The sequence below is a fragment of the Eptatretus burgeri genome, chromosome 11, assembly GCF_056783735.1.
Source record: "Eptatretus burgeri isolate ZD-2024b chromosome 11, Ebu_testis_v1, whole genome shotgun sequence".
Classification (NCBI taxonomy): Eukaryota; Metazoa; Chordata; class Myxini; order Myxiniformes; family Myxinidae; genus Eptatretus; species Eptatretus burgeri.
The window spans coordinates 89,584,648-89,602,749 of NC_140971.1; the positions used below are offsets into that span (position 1 = coordinate 89,584,648).

Genomic DNA, 18,102 nt, shown 5'->3' on the forward strand with positions numbered 1-18,102 from the left:
AATCTGTTCCCAGAGCTCTAACTAACGACCCTGCATGAAGATCCTTGACATTGTTTTGAGGAAAAAATAAAATAAAACTTCAAAACAATTGCAAAATAAATGGTAATATTATGAGTCTGGAGATTTTCCCGAGGGAAACAGTTTTTATGCCTCTGCTGACGATGTCGCCGGTTACATTATGTTTTTGGGTTGTCCGTCCATCCGTATTTACGTACGTATGCCTGTCGATGCTAATTTTCTCCTTTTCTCTGCAACCGATTATCTAATTGACATGAAATATTCACCATCGGTGCGACCACTCATGTGGAATGTTTTTATGATGATTATGATGTCATCGGTCACGTGGTGTGGCAGCCATGTTGGAAAAAAGGAAAATCTTCTGTATCACTGAAACCACTCCATGCAAAAAATTGAAACTTCGCACATGTGAAGTACTCCCCATGAGAAACAAGTTCTTTTGTTTTTTTGATGATGTCTTAGGCGGTTTCATGGTGACGTCATAACTGCATTCGTCGAATGCTTTATCCAATCGGTCTGAAAATTTTTGAGGATCATCATGGGCTAAATTGTGTTGGAGAAAAAAAAATTCTTTATGTCATTTGTCACGTGGTTCAGTAGCCATATTGTTTTGATCATACAAACCTTCAAGAATCTTCAAGAAACAGCTGAACAGGTACGAAACTTTAGCTGTCTGATCAACATTCCATGAGGAACAAAATATGAATGGCTTGACAGATTGAGGGGAAACTTCACACAAATGTTCCCCAAGCCTTGCAGATACCAGAGTGTTTCACAAGGTTTGGCAGCCATATTGGTTTTAATGAAAATCTTCATAAAAGTATTTCTCTTGAACCGCTTCATAAATTGACATGAAACATCAGTTATGATCCAGTAGTCATGGGAATATATGTTTTATATTTCAACTTGATTGATGCATGATCTAGCAGCCAGAATTATTTAATATTTTGAATCTGGGTTCAGGGATTTCAATCAAACTTGGTACAACTATGTATAGTGATGTAATAATGTGGGCAGAGGCATATTTGGTAACTTCGCAACGTCAACGAGTGTCTTATTTTTTTCCTGTTTCAAAATTCTTGAATAATTTTCTTGTGTTGCCAGTCCATGGTAAAGAATGCATTTGAAACGTGCTCATTGAAATGAAGATTATGCTTCTTGTTACATATTAACATCATTTCCTTCAGTGAACATCAACATATAAACATGGTTATGAATCCATTGATTTGTTCAAAAGTAAATGTTTTTGCACCAAACATGCTCTCGGTGGAGCAATCACATTGAAATTTCACTGAAGTTGAAGATCAAGTAAATCTGAAAAACAATGATGAGAATTATATTAAGGAACTCGAAGGACACTCGGTAGAGCGCATACCTCCACCACGCAATGTCTGATCCATTCCTCATTCTCCAACCAAATTTACCAAAACATTTTTCTTCCCCCAATTTCACTCCTCCCACATGCGTGATAAAGTCCCCTGCAATACATTGCCTCACTTCCAGCTCAACCATTCCCATCATCCTCTCCAGTGCATCCCTGAATTCCTGCTTCACTGTGCTTGACACTGTGCTTGAAAACGTTTGACAATGAATTACTTTGTTTTGAATGCCAATCGATCTATGAAAGGTCACTTACAGTTATCATACATGCAGCTGAGACTTACATTTGACGAGTAAATTCTCACCTCTATGTGAGTTATAGAAAGGAGTATGATTAATATGATTATGTTGCAAAGAAAGAATGTATTCTGCAACTTCAAGAGCATTGGTTTTGCCGAAGCATTCTCTTGACGATGGTTACAATTCGGGATGAGTCGCCACTCCGAGGCAGGATACTCAACTGAGGTTGCAGTAATTTGTAATTTTTCCAGGGTACTGGCAGTAACTCACAATCTGTTCATGGAAGCATCATGGGATCTTCAACATTCACCAAGTAATACTAACAGAGGGGACACCCAGTTTAGCGTCAGATGGAGATCGCACAGATTAACGAGAGGAGGAGATTAGGACCACACTCTGTGCAGAGCGTTGGTGCTGCTTAAGCAGTCTCCTTGGCTATTGGGCACAATCCTGGACGGGTCGCCACTCTGACACAGCATATCAGCATGCTGGCATTCATTTTGCCGACCTCAGAAGGATGACAGGCCGAGTTTACCCCACCCAGTATTAATTCAACAGCTGAGCGGGATTTGAACTCGGGACCCAAGGATCCAAAGCCCACCACCCGAACCATTAAGCCAACACCAGACATACAGATAAACGGATCGCCCTGCAAGTGAAACACCTCAAAGGTATCCTTCCAACACAATAAAGAGAGGCTGTATAAAATATTCATTGATTGCACATTAAGCCTTCTGCTCCATTGGTTGTGTTCCTTCACTTTTGGAACGATAATTATTTATCCTTCAAATTTCAACCGAGATGTACTGTATCGTTGGTTGAAGGTGTGTGTTTGATTTTACTGGTTTGGATGACACATTTTTTTTTTGTATACCTTGGTCGAGGCTCGTATGAGAGCTAACACAGAACTCACAGTAAGGAGGCATGAGACAAGAGGGGTGGGAGTGGAAGGGACAAAACACATATAAACATTTTCTCTTCATTGAGAAGGATTTTCGGCAGTGCTGCCTTTTTGTAGGTTATATTTTTCTTCCCCTCCTTATTTGCCTTGAAGGCATGAGGAGGGAACACAAAATATGGACTGGCATCACCAGGCAAGTTATACCAGGCCAGGTGGGGCTAGCAGTGAACCATGTCCTGGAAGTTGTCATTCACACTTTTTTCTTTTCTTCTTAGATTGTAGTGTTAAGAGACTAGCTTGTTTCTCGAACCACAGAATTCAAATTATTGATGCTTCTGCCTTCAGCTGGATTTGATTCTTCAATTGAATAGTAATTCCACACCTTCACCACTTTGCCACAACAATATCCAAGTGTTTCCACATTGTGATTCCTCATGCAAACAGAAAGTACAGTATATCACAATGATTACTTATCCCCTTTGTTTTAAATGATCCACTGCTCTGGTTTTCTGCTGCAGCTGACATTGAAAATATATCGAGGTGATATACAAACTTATTTGCCCCCAATTTTGTGCCATTTCAACAGACGTAAACACTGGAAACGTGGACCGATGCCGCAGCAGCAGCAACAGCAGGAGTAGCATCCCTGAAGAGTCTTGCAAAGGATTAAATTTGCTGGTTAAACTTCAAAAGTTGACCCGAAAGAAGGTGAGTATTTTTATTTTGGATCGCTTTGTTGTTTTCCACATAGAACATAATGAAAGCACGTTCAGTCTTTCAGACTACAGCCTCAGAATCAGCATTTCTTGTTCAGAGAGCATTGTTCAATGTCTTATCAGTCATGGGCAGGGGGTGGCGGGAGGGGTGGGGTTGATCAGGGTAACCGTTATGCATATGGCTTCAAGATGGCTGTTCACCACAACCTCAGGTCATCACCTGAGGTTGTGGTGAACAGCCATCTTGAAGCTTTCAAAGAAGAACCTCCTCTCTTGAATTGAAAGAGTATTTTAGGTGAGCATAAGTATTGGAACAAATGATGGCCTTTTATTGCTCAGGTGTTTCTTGTTGCATTGATCATTCACACATAAAAGAGCTGTGTGTGTCCTGTCGTGGTTTTAGCCTTTGCTTTTGCCTTGGGAGTCTGCCTTTGGAGTCAGTAGGCATGAACCAGCATGATGATCAGAGCACTGTCCATTAAATAAAAGCAAGCAATTTGGAAGGTGAAAGAACAGAAGAATTTAATTGGAACAAAAGCACAAAAATTGGGCCAAGCAAATACAATTTGGATTATCTTGAAAAAGAAACTAATGGTGGACTTGGCAATAGACAATGGCCACGTCAACCAAGGAAAACAACTGCAGTTGATGACAGAAAAATCAGAGCTGTGAAGAAAAACTCTTAAACAACTGTCAGTGATATTGTTGTGGGCTGGGGTTCGGCAGCGATAAACAACCACCAGGGGGAGCAGTAGAGCCGTCTTGCACGGAACACCCGGAATTTAGGTGGTGACTCTCGGACAACTCCGAAAGGTCATGGGGCACTTAGAGGACCGTGGTCGCCAATATTTCGACAGCGTGAGGTAGGGTCCACTTGTCTAATTCCAATTTACCTCAGTACCCATGCCGTCTAACGACCGGGGAAACCACACCTTCGACCGACTTTGTCTGAACCGAGTCGCTCTGACTGACTCGGATCTGGCGTAACGGAGCGGAAGCTACCAAAGCCGCGACGGACCCAATGACAACTTACCGGCCCAAACGGCCTTATTATTTCTCAATACGCACCTAGCGAGGTCAATGAAAGAAAACACGAACAACGAACTGGAACATTTAACACAGGGGGTTATTGATAACAATAATCGGGGAGGGGAGCACATAAAGAGCAGAGTTATCCGAATAAAGAAATGTAATGTACAATGAGCACAGGGCACTTAGACAGTTTCTACTTACAGGACGGCGCCACACACACACACGCACACACCAAAAAAACTGGACCCCGTCAGGTCTTTATTCGGTTGAGCCTGGCCGGGGTACCTTCCCCCCTCGTGCGGTCTGGTCGAGCTTGTCCGGTGGCGGGACTCGAACCCGCTGCCAACAACGCAGCACCAAGCGCCAGGGACGAGGGACGATGCCACGGACGCCAACCAGCACGGGAACGGACCAGACGAGACGCCAGCAGGGAAGACGAGGCTTCCTCTCCTTCCCCTCTTTCTTTACCACCGAGCGAACCTTCCTCTCGACGACGGCTCGCCACCTCGTCTTATCCTTCCCCTCCCTTGTGGGTCGAGCGAAACGCTCTGAGGTACTCGCCTCCGGATTGGATGAGCTCACAGTGGGTGGAGGGAACCTCACCCCTGTATGTGACATGCTGCACGTGGGCGATGGACGGCAATGGTGCGGAAATGAAGGATGAAGATTTAAAGATATAAAAAAACCTGACTATAAAAGTAACTCGTAGCGCACACACGAAATTCCCATTAGACAGAAGGACGGGACCCTGACTATAAATTCATACTTATCGAAATAACTGAACTGCAGGGGCTGCTATCTGTCTGTGTGCAAATGGCTTCCAAATTCGTAATAATATCACCAACAACCTCCAGAGTGCATGGGGTGAAAGTAACACAAACTACTGTTCGCAGAAGGCATTGACAGCGCAATTACAAAGACTACACGGCAAGATACAAACCTCTCATCAGCACCAAAAATATAACGGCCAGATTACAATTTGCCAAAGAAATACAGGGGTGAGCCAGTGGAGTTCCAGAACAAAGTTTTATGTTGAGATGAGACCAAGATATACTTTTGCCAAAGCAATGGAAATGTGAAAGTGTTGATAAAGGAAGGAACTGCACATGATCCAAAGCATACTACCTCAGCTGTGAAGCATGGGAGAGGTAATGTCATGGCTTGGAATTGTATGGCTGCCTCTGGAACTTGCTCACTCATCTTTCGTGATGATTAAACTAATGACGGCAGCAGAAGAATGAATTTGGAAGTGTGCACAAACATTTTGTCTGCCGATGTACAAAGAAAATGCCTCCAAACTAATTGAGTGGTGCTTTACCATACAGCACGCCAATGACCCAAAACACACTGCCAAAGCAGCCAAGGAGTTCATCAGGGGGAGAAAAAGTGGAAGGTTTCAGATTGGCCAAGTCGATCTCCTGATTTATATCCAATGGAGCATGCATTTCACTTGCTGAAGTGGAGACCAAATTCAAAAACCCCTCAAAGCAAACAACTGTAAATTGCTGCAGTAAAGGTTTGAAAAAGCATCTCAAAGGAAGACACCAAGAGTGTGGTGATGTCAATGGGTCACAGGTTCGATGCAGCGATTGCATGCAAAGGATATGCAATGAAATCCTAAGTTTTATTGTGTTTTAATTCACCTTAGGTTGATCCGTTACAATACTTATGCTTTCCCAAAATGGGGGGACTGAACATAAAACGTGCTATTGTTCTACAATGGTAAAACATATCTGCAAAAAAATACGAATAAAAAAGAGCTGACCTTCTGTACTCTTGCCTCGTATTCATTTGTTTTTATTCCAAATCCACATTTCTTGAGTCGATAGCAATAATTACAAATTTGACTTCACTGTTCCAATACTTATGAAGAGCACTGTGTATCTGTATATCTGTGTATTATGACCCTGACGTGCATTGTTATTATCCCTAATGATAATTATTTGTCACCCTGTTTAACCTGTGTCGACACGCATTTAATCCTATGCTTGTGTTCCACCAGGACAAGGTGTTTGTTCGTGCACAAATGAAATGTGAAAAAGACGGTAAAACGCCAGAAAAGGATTCTTCCATCAGTTCAGGAATCACCACCTTGAATAACAGCAGTAGTCATGAAAACAGAGAGGTATTCCTTTTTTATTTATTTTCTCTGCATCTGAAAAGAAAGGTGTTTTGCATTGATCTTCTGTGAGATTCTTGAAATATAAATTGATGAACCCATTAGAGTAATGATGCCCACTGTTTGAATTTTGATGTAGTTGGGGTCGAAAAATTTAATTGGACAGTTGGATGGAAATAGATTTGAATGTGCAATATTTCACATTTTGAATGTGAAATAGAAGCAACATAATTTAGAAGTCGTTCACTTTTAGTTTTCATTCTAATTATGGTGGTACAGAGGTAGTGCACTTGAATTTGAGCCATCTAGTCTTGGTTTAATTTCTAACTCGACCTCAAATTGTCATATGGGGGCTTCGCAGGCCAGGCATGACATCACAAACTGTTGTCCCTTTAATGAGTGCCAAGCAGGGGACTCATCTGTTCGCATTAGTTGGTAGATATTAAATATCCCAAGGTGATTTTTTGAACAACAACAAGAAATGACGTTATCAGCAACCGAGCCTTATTCTAAGTTATAGCTCGGCTTCGTCAAACTTCAAGCCGAGCCAGGCCGTTCAGGAATTAATTTGGCCACGAATGCGTACCTTATGTGCCGGCGATCTCAACTTGATGGGAAAATGGTGTAAGGACAAGGGTATTTATTTATTTGTTGCCATGAACAATGACTAAATGCAGTGTTGTTTGAAAAATTATTTGTGGCCATCGATATACATTACTGTCGGACCCCGCGTATTCGCGGTTTAGAAAATGCGACCTGCTTTGACATTCGTGGCCCTGTATTTCATGTTTTCACAGTTTTTCACAGGCGTATTCAGTTTTTCACGGGATTTTTGATTTTCCCCTCATGAATCGCTTACCACCTGGAACCTATCCCCTCTTTTTCCATTGAAATAATGCCCCGCTATTCACAGTATTTCTCAGTTTGCAGTATTACGTACACTTGACACATTTGGATAGGATTAGTAAATAGAACAGGAAATTGAGGAAAATATTTGAATTGGAGGAGTGGAGATGAAAAGGGAGAAAAGAGAGTCCGTTGAGTGGAACATAAATATTTTTAGAATGCAATAAACAAGTGAAAACAAAGTTGTTGTTTGGTGTGGGGAAGCACACTGAAGGGTTGATTCGTCATGTCGAAACAATTCAGAAAGTTAGTCTCACCTCAGTGTGTGTGTGTGTGTGTGTGCATCTGTCCATGTCTGTGTATTTTCCCTTAAAAAAAGGTTTTTCTTTCTCTGCAACAGATTGTCTGATCGATGTGAATCTTTATACATCGGAGGGACTCCCCATGGAAAATATTTTATTCTTGACTTTGATGTCATCGGTCACATGGTATGGCAGCCATATTGGATTAAAAACAAGTTGGACATCTCCAAAACTGCTGAAAAAATTATAATGGAAACTTGGCATTTTTGGTCAACTCCCCATGGGGTATATGGTGTGATAACGTCAATGGTGAAGTTGTATTCCACCCATAATTAGTTGAATAAAAATCCTTACCTAGAACTTCATATATCTGATCTGTGACCCAATGTGTGAAGAATTAAATTTATGATGTCATTGGCACGTGGTCTGCTGGCCATATTGGATTGAAAAGAAAAACGTTAAAAATAACTTCTCCAGAACTGCTACACAGTTCAATGCAAAACTTCTGATATATTGATGGACTCGCCATGGGGAATATAGTTTGAATAAATTTTTCATTTTCATTTTCATTTTGCAATTTTGCCTTCATGTGCAAAAAAGTGGTCATAAATTGTCCTAATATTCGATCAATAAAGTTGTGGATAATGGCAATCGACGTCACAAAGAGGGTGCATGGATGATCTGGAGACACCAGCTATAATCATGGCGTGTTCAGTTAATGATGGTGTTTTTGTTCAGAATGAGTGCGCGAGGTGAGACTGTGCTCTGTCGATTGCTGTTCTCATTATGTTATGTCATGTCCCATGCGATTTCAGATTGATGTTTGTTCTGAAGTATAATTCTCCATCTTTTTTTTTCAGTCGACAACTGACCATGAAGGAATGGACACCAGTACGGATGGTGGAGTGAACACTGGCAAAGGTAAGAAAAATACCTAATTGTTCATATTTCTCCAATTCACAGCAATAGAAACAATCTTCATACGTAAGAAACCCCAGTGCAAATATAAGAAAATGTGTAATGCGCCTCACAGGTGAGTCATTCTAATTGTCAAAACAAACAACATAGTAAAACTCACAATAATGTTCTGATAATGATGGTTTTCATTGTATTGTTCGTTGAATTCCATTCCGTGTTCCTCTTGTGATTCTTCTTTTTTTGCGCAGCACGTAGCTTTTTCATAATCATTTTCATGGTGTATCATTGGTTAAGGGGTGTAGCTTATGAAATGCTCCCCTCCAGGTTCGAGTAGGAATTTGTAGTTTGTTCAGAGTGCCAGCGATAGCTAATCTACTCTTTGTGAAAGACGCCCTTGGATATTTAATGTCCAACTAATTTCAGCAAACGGGAGGCAAGTTGAACGTCCTTCCGAGGGATGACACACACATTGCTGAATTGCCCTGCCTGCGAAATACCAGGATCACAGTTTATTGCTTGGCTGAGATGCAAACCTCGGCAAGACAGCTCACATGTGAGTGTGCATACGTCGATGCAACCCTGCAAGCCTGGTGTTGGCTTCGTGGTTTGGGTGGCTGGCTTGAGATCTTTAGCCCCTGTCGGTCATTGAATTAACACCAGGTGGGGTTGACTCAGCCTGTCATCCTTCTAAGGTTGGTGAAATGAGTGCCATTGTGCTGCAAATAGGGACATTGCATCGGCAGCACAGCCGCGCCCTCAGCCAATGATGCTACCTGCAGCCGTGTACGTCATACGAAGGAGGAGGAGGCAACCCTGCCAACCTGCTTTTGTAATTTTTTCATGAAGAATGTTCATACTACACTCTGGATTGCTTGAGTCAGGCTGATTAATTATGAGGCTGGTTCGAAGAGAGCTGAGTGTGGATTATTTGGAGAGACATTTTTATTGGTTGTGTCAGAAATTGAGAGAAAGTTTATATTACAGGTTTCCACTCGACCCAATTTGCCATCTGAGCTCACATTTCAAGTGACCCAGGTCGAAAAACCAGTTAAAACCAGTACACATTTTCAACTGGTCTCTATTGGTTCTAATTGGTCTTTAACTGGTCTCTATTGGTTTCAACTGGTACCAGTTAAATTCAGTCAGAATTCCAATTTCCCAGTTGAAAAAACCAGTAGCTCATATTTGTACCAGTTAAAGTCTTACTGGTTCCAGTTGATACCAGTTGCAATGTACTGGTCCCAGTTGATACCAGTTGCAATGTACTGGTCTCCCAGTTGATACCAGTTACAATGTACTGGTCCCAGTTGATACCAGTTAGTTAAATACATGTATTTCAACTGGTAATATATCACTCTATTCCAATTTCCATATTAAAACCAGTAAGAAACCAACTGGCTTTACTGGTACCAGTTGGCTACTGGTTTTCAACTGGTACCAGTTGACCAGTAAGCTACTGGTCTTTACTGGTTTTTTGACCTGGGGAGCTCCATCATTGGGGCGTGACTTACTGCCACCCAGAGGTAAATGACAATTTGAAGGTGTTGTATTTTTCTTTTTTTCGGACACCGTTACTTGACGACTAAACTTTGTCTGATCATAGCGAAATTGCCCTTTATGGATAGTCGAGAGCTAGGCACATTTATGCTTAATGTACATCGTATCCCTCGGGGTTAAACATCAATGTCTTATACCCTGAGGAGCACTAAACCACCATTTAGATTTTTCTGCTTTTTTCTTCCAATGTACAAGGATTTTTGGAATAAAATTTTGCATCAATAATGGGAATAAATAGTATGTGGGTTGACATTTTTTTCATCTTGACTTAATTTCTACGGTATTGACCCAATTCCAGAAATTTGAACATCATTCACCAAAACTTGATGTCAGCTTGTCCAATCAGAATGAAATTGCCATTTCTCAATAGCCTAGGCCCTCAAGCAAGGTGCATTTATTCTTCATTTACATCATACCCCTCCAAGTTAAAGGTCAAGGTCTCTCACCACGTGGGGTACTGTTGTTGTTTTGTATGCAGCCTGTGGCTGCTGGTTGCATCATTTTCAGGAAGAGTGGCTGTGCTCCTGATGCAATGCCCCCGTTTTCAGTGAGCTGGTACTCCTGTTGCCAACTCGGAAGGATGATGGGCTGAGTCAACCCACCTGGTGTTATTTCAACTTCATGACTGGGACTCATATTCAAGAGGCTAAGATCTTAATCCAGCCACCTTAACTGTTAAGCCAACACGAGGCTTCCTAGGAATATGAAACCACCATGTCGGTTTTTCTCCCTTTTTTTCTGCGACATTTTCTCCCTTTTTTCTGCCAAAAACTGCATCTCGGATAAGGCTGGGACTTTCGGAATGAAATTTTGCATCATTAACAGGAATTAAAGTATGTGGGGTTGACATAATAATTATTTGGCTCTTCACCTAATTTTTAGTTCGCTTGAACTTTAGTCAGGTGAACTTATTTGATGAAGCAGTGTGCATTGCTGAGTGAGTGAGTGAGTGAGTGAGTCATTCCGTCCATAAACACTTCGGTTATTATTGCTTGAACCAAACACACTATTTTGATGAAACTTGACAACAAGCTTCATATCTGATGCCTAATGAAGGTTTATTGACCGCATCAAAATCTGTGCTCATTAAGGAGAACTACAGGGGTGTTTTTTTACCCCCCCAAAATAGGTATTTGCTCTCTCCTCCGAAACGACACACAATTTCGATAAAACTTCGACCTTAACTTTCATCACCCTTGATATACCCAAATTTGTTCTCGGTGTACAAAACAAAAATGTCTGAGGAGGTCTGCGGGGGGTTTGAGAGACGATTGTTCCTGATCCAGGTGTAGTAGAGGACCTGGCTGAGACATGAATGCACTTAATTTAGGAGAGGATAACTCAACTGTTTTAGGCTAATATGACCCCAAGGAACAACTTGGGATGTGTGCCAAAATCTCGATCCAGGACGAACAGCCCGAAAATGACCACGCCCTTTTAAAAATGACCACACCCTTTTTCATCGAAAGTGCTACTTCTGACATAGCCGTATCTTCTAAACCATTGGAGCTTCACATTTTCTGAGGTGCTCAAAATGTTCAGAATGGCCATGTTAATTTATTTATTTATTTAGGGGGGTCATTGAAGAGTGTAAAATTTCTAATTTGATATTTTTTTGAGAAAATGGCTAAAAACCGTTTTATTTACCATACTTATTGCCATACATACTGGAATTGCCATATATTTATTAACTTAAACTTTCCGGACTTAAAGCAAAGTTAGAAGATTTGTGTCATCTACTAGAGTTGAACTGACAATTTGGAATTTTAACAATACAAGGGATTTTTTAAAAAGAAAGAAAGCGAGCATTTGATTTATATAAAGAAATTGTATTTTCAATCATTTACATACTATTATCAATGGAATGTTAACTTAAAATGAAAAATAAAAAACAAAACGTATTACTTTAGTAGGCAGCAGTATCGAGAGAGCTTAAATGTTTCAAAGATCAGCAGGGAAATTGCCCAACCACCAACAATACAACTTTTAAAACCACATTAATACTGTTTATGTGTCACGTAAACCAGGGTCAGGAACATGAAGAGTAACACAACAGAGTCCAGGTATGAGGATGATGAGCAGTGTTCATTCAGTGAAAGGGTTTTTACAACAATCACCTCCCTTGCATTTGCAGTACTTGCAACACTTGATCATTACTACCCTGCAGGAACACCCATTTTTGCGAGCACACTTGCCACATGTGCAGGGATTTGGCAGGCCTTTGGGTTTGGAGATCACAATCTCAGGGACTAATAAACTGCCCCTTCTTACAAACCCATAAGACTCGGCAATCATAATCAGGGTGGCATCTCTAAATGGGGCTTGGACCCACAGCTGCTGTTGGTAATAGCCTCTATGGATATGTTTCCTTGCATTATTTGAGGTGCAAGTGGTTCTCTCAAAGTACATCTTGAGGGCATTGCTATCAAATGCAATGAGACACAGGTCGTCAAATGTCTTCAGGTCTGTTGATGGTTGAGACACTTGACCAAGAATGTCTCTGCCATCTGTATTGCACTTTCTGCAAGCTGGGGACAGTCAAAATTCAGGATCAGAGAGGAATTTCCTGGTTTGTGGACAGCATTCAGGGCTGCAAGTTTAGTTGATATCTTGCTGGTTGTATCGCACCCAGTCAGAGCATGGAGTGCTGGGAGACACTTTGTGAGCTCGTCTCCCAGTGCTATGCAGATATCGTGGAGTGGTAATATTGATCTTTTCACTCCTGAGTTGCGGACGAGCCAAAGCTCTTGGAGGCCAAGATCTCTCCAATTGACTGTGATGTGGTATAACAGGCACACAAAGCCATCTGTGTCACCTGATGACAGCGTCATGGATGTAGGTCCTGACCGGTGACTTAGAATGTCCTGCACATGGAACATTATCCCGTCATCAGCTTCTTCGTTTGTGCAGTTGAGCCGAGGGAATGGAGAAGCACACCCAGCTGACACCATCCATGCCTGTGGTGATATACCGAGGTACAGAGGTTTGGTTCTGTGGTTATTGGTGGTGAGCCACTCAACATAGAATGCCTGGAAAGCAGTTTTGCTGATGGAAGATGACCAAAAGTTCTCTAATACCAGTGGAACATTTTGGTTTGGTGATATCACATCAAGGACAACCATTTCTTTTGACTTTCTTCTTCTCCCCCTCTCTCCATTCTTGATGCTGTCCTCTCTGTAAGCATCAAAAACGATATGGATCTCATCACAGTTGTGCCCAGCTTTGGTGACCATAGATGTCAAGGCAATAGCAAAGTCATGGAATGTCTTGACGGGCGGATCAAGCTTCTTTAAGGGGACCTTTCTCACCAAGGCCATGAAGTCGATAATGATGGTGTGGGTTTGTGGGGAGGTTTCTGGCCCTTTTTTATCTATTAGTGGGCACAACTTCAGCAGCTCAGCCCCAAGTTGTGATTTGGTACTCTTCCTCAAGTAACCATCTTCGTCAACCAAGAAGAATGCAGAGTTGGTGATCTCATGCTTGAGTAGCTTCTCAACAGTGAACCCCCGGTGACTCCCATACTCAAACATGAGAGCTTTGATTGTCTCATCTTTGATGTCTGCTTTGGGAGCCAATTTCAAGGTGGTATTAGGGGACATAAACTTGATTTTGCCAATAGTTCAGTGTATCGATATCGACCTATTTCTGAGTCGATCATCGATAAAATTAGCACAAGCAGTGCTGCCCTCCTTGAGACAGCACAACAACTTGTCTACATTTACATTGGTCGCAATTTCTCCAGTGAGAACATTCTTCAGTGCTACCTGGTCTTGTAGAGGACTGCATACCTTCAGGAGATACTCCTCTATGTCTTGCACCATCCCAACTATCTTAGTTGCAGTACTTGGGTTGAAGTCGTGGTGAAGTGAGAGTTCTCCTTTGACATCATCCTTCATCTTCAGGAGGTCAATGTACTGGTCTTTTTTATGCTTGATAATTCCCCACAGAGCTACTGCTTCCTTCTTGCTGGTGACCCCAATTATCCCCCCACTCACTTTGGCAGTCCGATTGTAGCACTGCTCTAGTGCCTGGTCAAAGGGCACTCCACTACCTTTCTTGGCGGTGTTCATGACAAATCCACCATTCATGAAGGAGTTGTAGAGGAGTGGGAACTTCTCCTTCAGTTAATAGCAGTCCTGGATGGATAAGTCGTTCTCTCACTCTCTCTCTCTCTCTCTCTCTCTGGATCTTGTAGCACTGGTGCTATGAATAAATCAAAAGCAGGCTGAGTGAGTGATAATAGGGTGCATAGAGTGATAGACAATGGGGTACATAGATTTTAAAAAGGGCGTGGTCATTTTCGGGCTGTTCGTCCTGGATAGAGATTTTGGCACACATCCCAAGTTGTTCCTTGGGGTCATATTAGCCTAAAACAGTTGTTATCCTCTCCTAAATTCAGTGCATACATGTCTAAGCCAGGTCCGAGACGAGTGAGCTTCAGGACACGTGGCTCTGTTTTTGAGGTCATTATCCATTTATTGACATTTTTATCTGATTCACCAAAACTCAACCAAGATTTATCCGATCAGAACGGAATTGCCCTCTCGAGACAGCATAGATCAAGGTGAATTTACACTGAATGAGCATCATTCCCCTGTGACTTGAAAGTCAAGGTCAAATGGTGGTCTGGAAAAAAAACAACAACCTTTTCTTGTTTTTGTCATTGCTCAACTTTGCCATTGCAGAACCTCAAAAACCACTTGGCCTTCCAGGCTGTTCTTGCATCATAATAATGGACCTGCATTGAAGATGTGCAGCTGATATATAGTGTCTTTGACCTGTTTTGGATTGTGACCGAATTTAGAAAACTCACCTTTTTGATCATAACTTGAATAACTTCTCTTCAATTTTCATGTTGAGTTTTCTGGATGTATTGCAGATGTGGACACATTTTCTTAATTTCCACTCTGTACCTCTGTACCACTCTGTACCAAAATGTTGAAGGTCAAGATCACATAGCCACATTATTTTTGGATCATCATCATTGGATTGTCGGAGATGGCCGAGGCTGATCCTTGGCGATTGCTTTTTAATCACAGATATGTACTTTATTTTCAAAACGCAGGATAAACACGCTGCCTTTCATTCGACATTGGATGATGTGACAGCCTGAATACGAGTGTAAAAATACATTTATTTTCACTTCAACACTGAAAGTTTGTGGTTGAGATGGAAAAGTCAAGTCACATCTTGTGGAGTTAATTGGGTACAAGGCAAAATATCCGATTCCAACCTGTCAATTAACTCTACATGGCTCACATTCTGTCGCTCCCGCAAACATCACATCAGGAGAGAGCGAAGTGGAGAAAATTTAAATCTTGACAATCTGTTCCCAGTGCTCTAACAAATGACTTCTTCTTCTTCTTCTTTTGGCTGGTCCCGTTCGGGGTCGCCACAGCGGATCATCCGTATGATCCGCATAGTGATTTGGCACATGTTTTACGCCGGATTCCCTTCCTGACGCAACCCTTGTCGCCTCTTACGATACAGGGATAGCGTACACCTATTTTAACCGGGATATACACCGGCCCAGTACACTGGTACTCATTTCGCCGACCTCGGAAGGATGACAGGCTGAGTGAACCCCCTGGTGTATTAATTCAGTGGCCCAACGGGGATTGAACTCAGGACCTTTTGGATCCCAAGCCGCTGCCCTAACCACTGCGCCAACATCAGGCTCTGTGCTCTAACAAATGACCCGACTTGAAAATCCTTCACATTGTTTTGAGGAAAATATATAATAAACTTCAAAACAATTGCAACATGAATGGTAAAGTTATGAGTCCGGAGATTTTCCCAAGGGAAACAATTTTTATGCCTCCGCTGACGATGTCGCCAGTTACATTATGTTTTCGGGTTGTCCGTCCATAGTCTGTCCATGCTAATTTTCTGTTTTCTCTGCAACCGATTATCCGATTGACACAAATATTCATCAAAGGTGCGATTACTCATGTGGAATGTTTTTTCTGATCATTATGACGTCATAGGTCTCGTGGTGTGGCAGCCATGTTGGAAAAATGGAAAAACTTTGTACCTCTGTATCTCCAAAACCACTCCATGGAAAAATTGGAAACTTGGCATGTGAAGTGCTCCCCATGAGAAACAAGCATGATGATTTTTTTTTTGTATGTCATCGGTGGCTTCGTTTTGACTGCATAATTGCATCGTTGAACGCTTTATCTGATCACAATGAAAAATTTTGAGTGTCATCTTGGGTAAAATTGTATTGGAGAAAAATAAATTTGTGACGTCTTTAGTCATGTGATTCGGAAGCCATATTGTTTTGAACATAGAAACCTTCAAAAATCTTCTGTGAAACAGCTGAAAAGGTACAAAATTTTACAGCTTTAACCACCTTTCCAGGAGGAACAAAAAGTTCTCCACTTATGACATCATAGGTCACATGGTTTGACAGCCACTTGGGATTTACCCTGAAATCTCAAAAGATCATCTTCTCCAGAACGGCTTCACAGATCAAGGGGAATCTTCAGCAACATGTTCACAAAGCTTGGCAGATACCAGAGTGTTTTCCAATAATTAATAGGTCACATGGTCTGGCAGGCATATTGGTTTGAACAAAACTCTTTCAAAAATATTTCTCTTGAACTGTTTCATCAATTGATGTGAAACGTCCCAGTTATGATTTAGTAGTCATGGGGAATATATGTTTTAAATTTCAACCTGAATCAATGCATGATTTGGCAGCCAGAATTATTTAATATTTTGAATCTGGGTTCAGGAATTTAAATCAAACTTAGTGCAAGTGTGTGTGATGATGTAATAATCTGGGCAGCAGCATATCTTGCAACGTTGCGACGTCAGAGTGTCGTTCAATAACTTTTTTTCTGTTTCAAAATTCTTGAATAATTTTCTTGTGTTGCAAGTCCATGGTAAAGAATGCATATGAAACGTGCTGAATGGAAATGAACATTATGCTTCTTGCTACAGATTAACAGCATTTCCTTCAGTGAACATGAACATATAAACATGGTCATGAATCCATTGATTTGTTCTAAAGTAAATGTTTTTGCACCAAACATGCTCTGAGTGGGTCAGTCACATTGGAATTTCACTGAAGTTTATGATCAAGTAAATCTGAAAAACAATGATGAGAATTATATTACGGAATAAGAATGAAGTGATTCAGAAAAAAAATATCCACACAATTTTCAATGGGATGTGTTTCCCCAAAACTTGGAGGTCATATTTCATTTTATAGATCAGCTTACTGATGATGCCGAGATTCGTTTCACAAGTACCTTGTTACAAAGAAAATGTTTTTTATTGGGGTGTGGGTGGGGGAGAATAATATTTCCCTTTTTTTACAGTTGTTAGGTTTTGATGAATTGGTTTTGTTTTAGCAAGACCACATCACTTGATTATGACCCAAAACCTGTGTGTACCTTTTGCAGTGAAGTCACGAAAAAAGCGTTCTTTCCTAAATCGTTTGAGAAAGAGGATGTTGAAACTGTTCAGCAAACGCCGTTCATCATCAGAGGAAGATGAAGAAGTTAAGAGTGATTAGACTGGAGGAAGTCTTTAATCAATCAGAAGATCATCATCATCAGAAAACGAAAAAGTGAAGAGTATAATTCACATGAACAGCGGCACAGCCGTGTTCCCGACAATAATGCAACCAGCATCCAGACTCCATCCGAAATGATGATTCACTTTGAGAAAGGTGGGTATTGAGGCCAACATATGATAAAATTCTCGTTTTTATTAATCTGTCTGACATACCATTTCACCAACACAAGAATGTTTTTTGTGACTGCTTTCCAGTGGAGGATGCCTTTTTTCCTCTGCTCTGAATGACACTTCCAAAGCAATGGATACAGATGTGGATTTTCTTTGTTATCGACTCTTGGTGTCCCCTTTTGACCATGTCGATTGTTAATGTTGTGTGCTCAGTGCCATGTTTTCTTGAGTACCTGTTTGCTGATTTTGATCTCAGATGCTTTACCTCTGCTGTTTTGGCCTACAAAGAGACGTGGTCGGGTTATAAACATTTATCCCGACTGCGCCTACTCCTCTTACCCATTTAACCATCAACTCGTATCCCTCTTCATTGTT

The 18,102-nt window shown here is 41.3% G+C and overlaps 1 protein-coding gene across 3 annotated transcripts in view; it reads left to right on the forward strand.

Annotated features, from left to right (window-relative positions):
- LOC147017592 (uncharacterized) overlaps positions 1–18,102 on the forward strand; it is a 79,591-nt gene that overhangs the window by 55,648 nt on the left and 5,841 nt on the right. For all 3 annotated transcript variants that reach the window (XM_085847330.1, XM_085847329.1, XM_085847331.1), the window contains 4 exons: positions 3,126–3,247; positions 6,290–6,412; positions 8,415–8,475; positions 17,442–17,710. In XM_085847330.1, coding sequence (XP_085703456.1) covers positions 3,126–3,247; positions 6,290–6,412; positions 8,415–8,475; positions 17,442–17,554 — 419 coding nt within the window. In that variant the 3' untranslated portion in view covers positions 17,555–17,710. The remainder of the gene's footprint in view (positions 1–3,125; positions 3,248–6,289; positions 6,413–8,414; positions 8,476–17,441; positions 17,711–18,102) is intronic.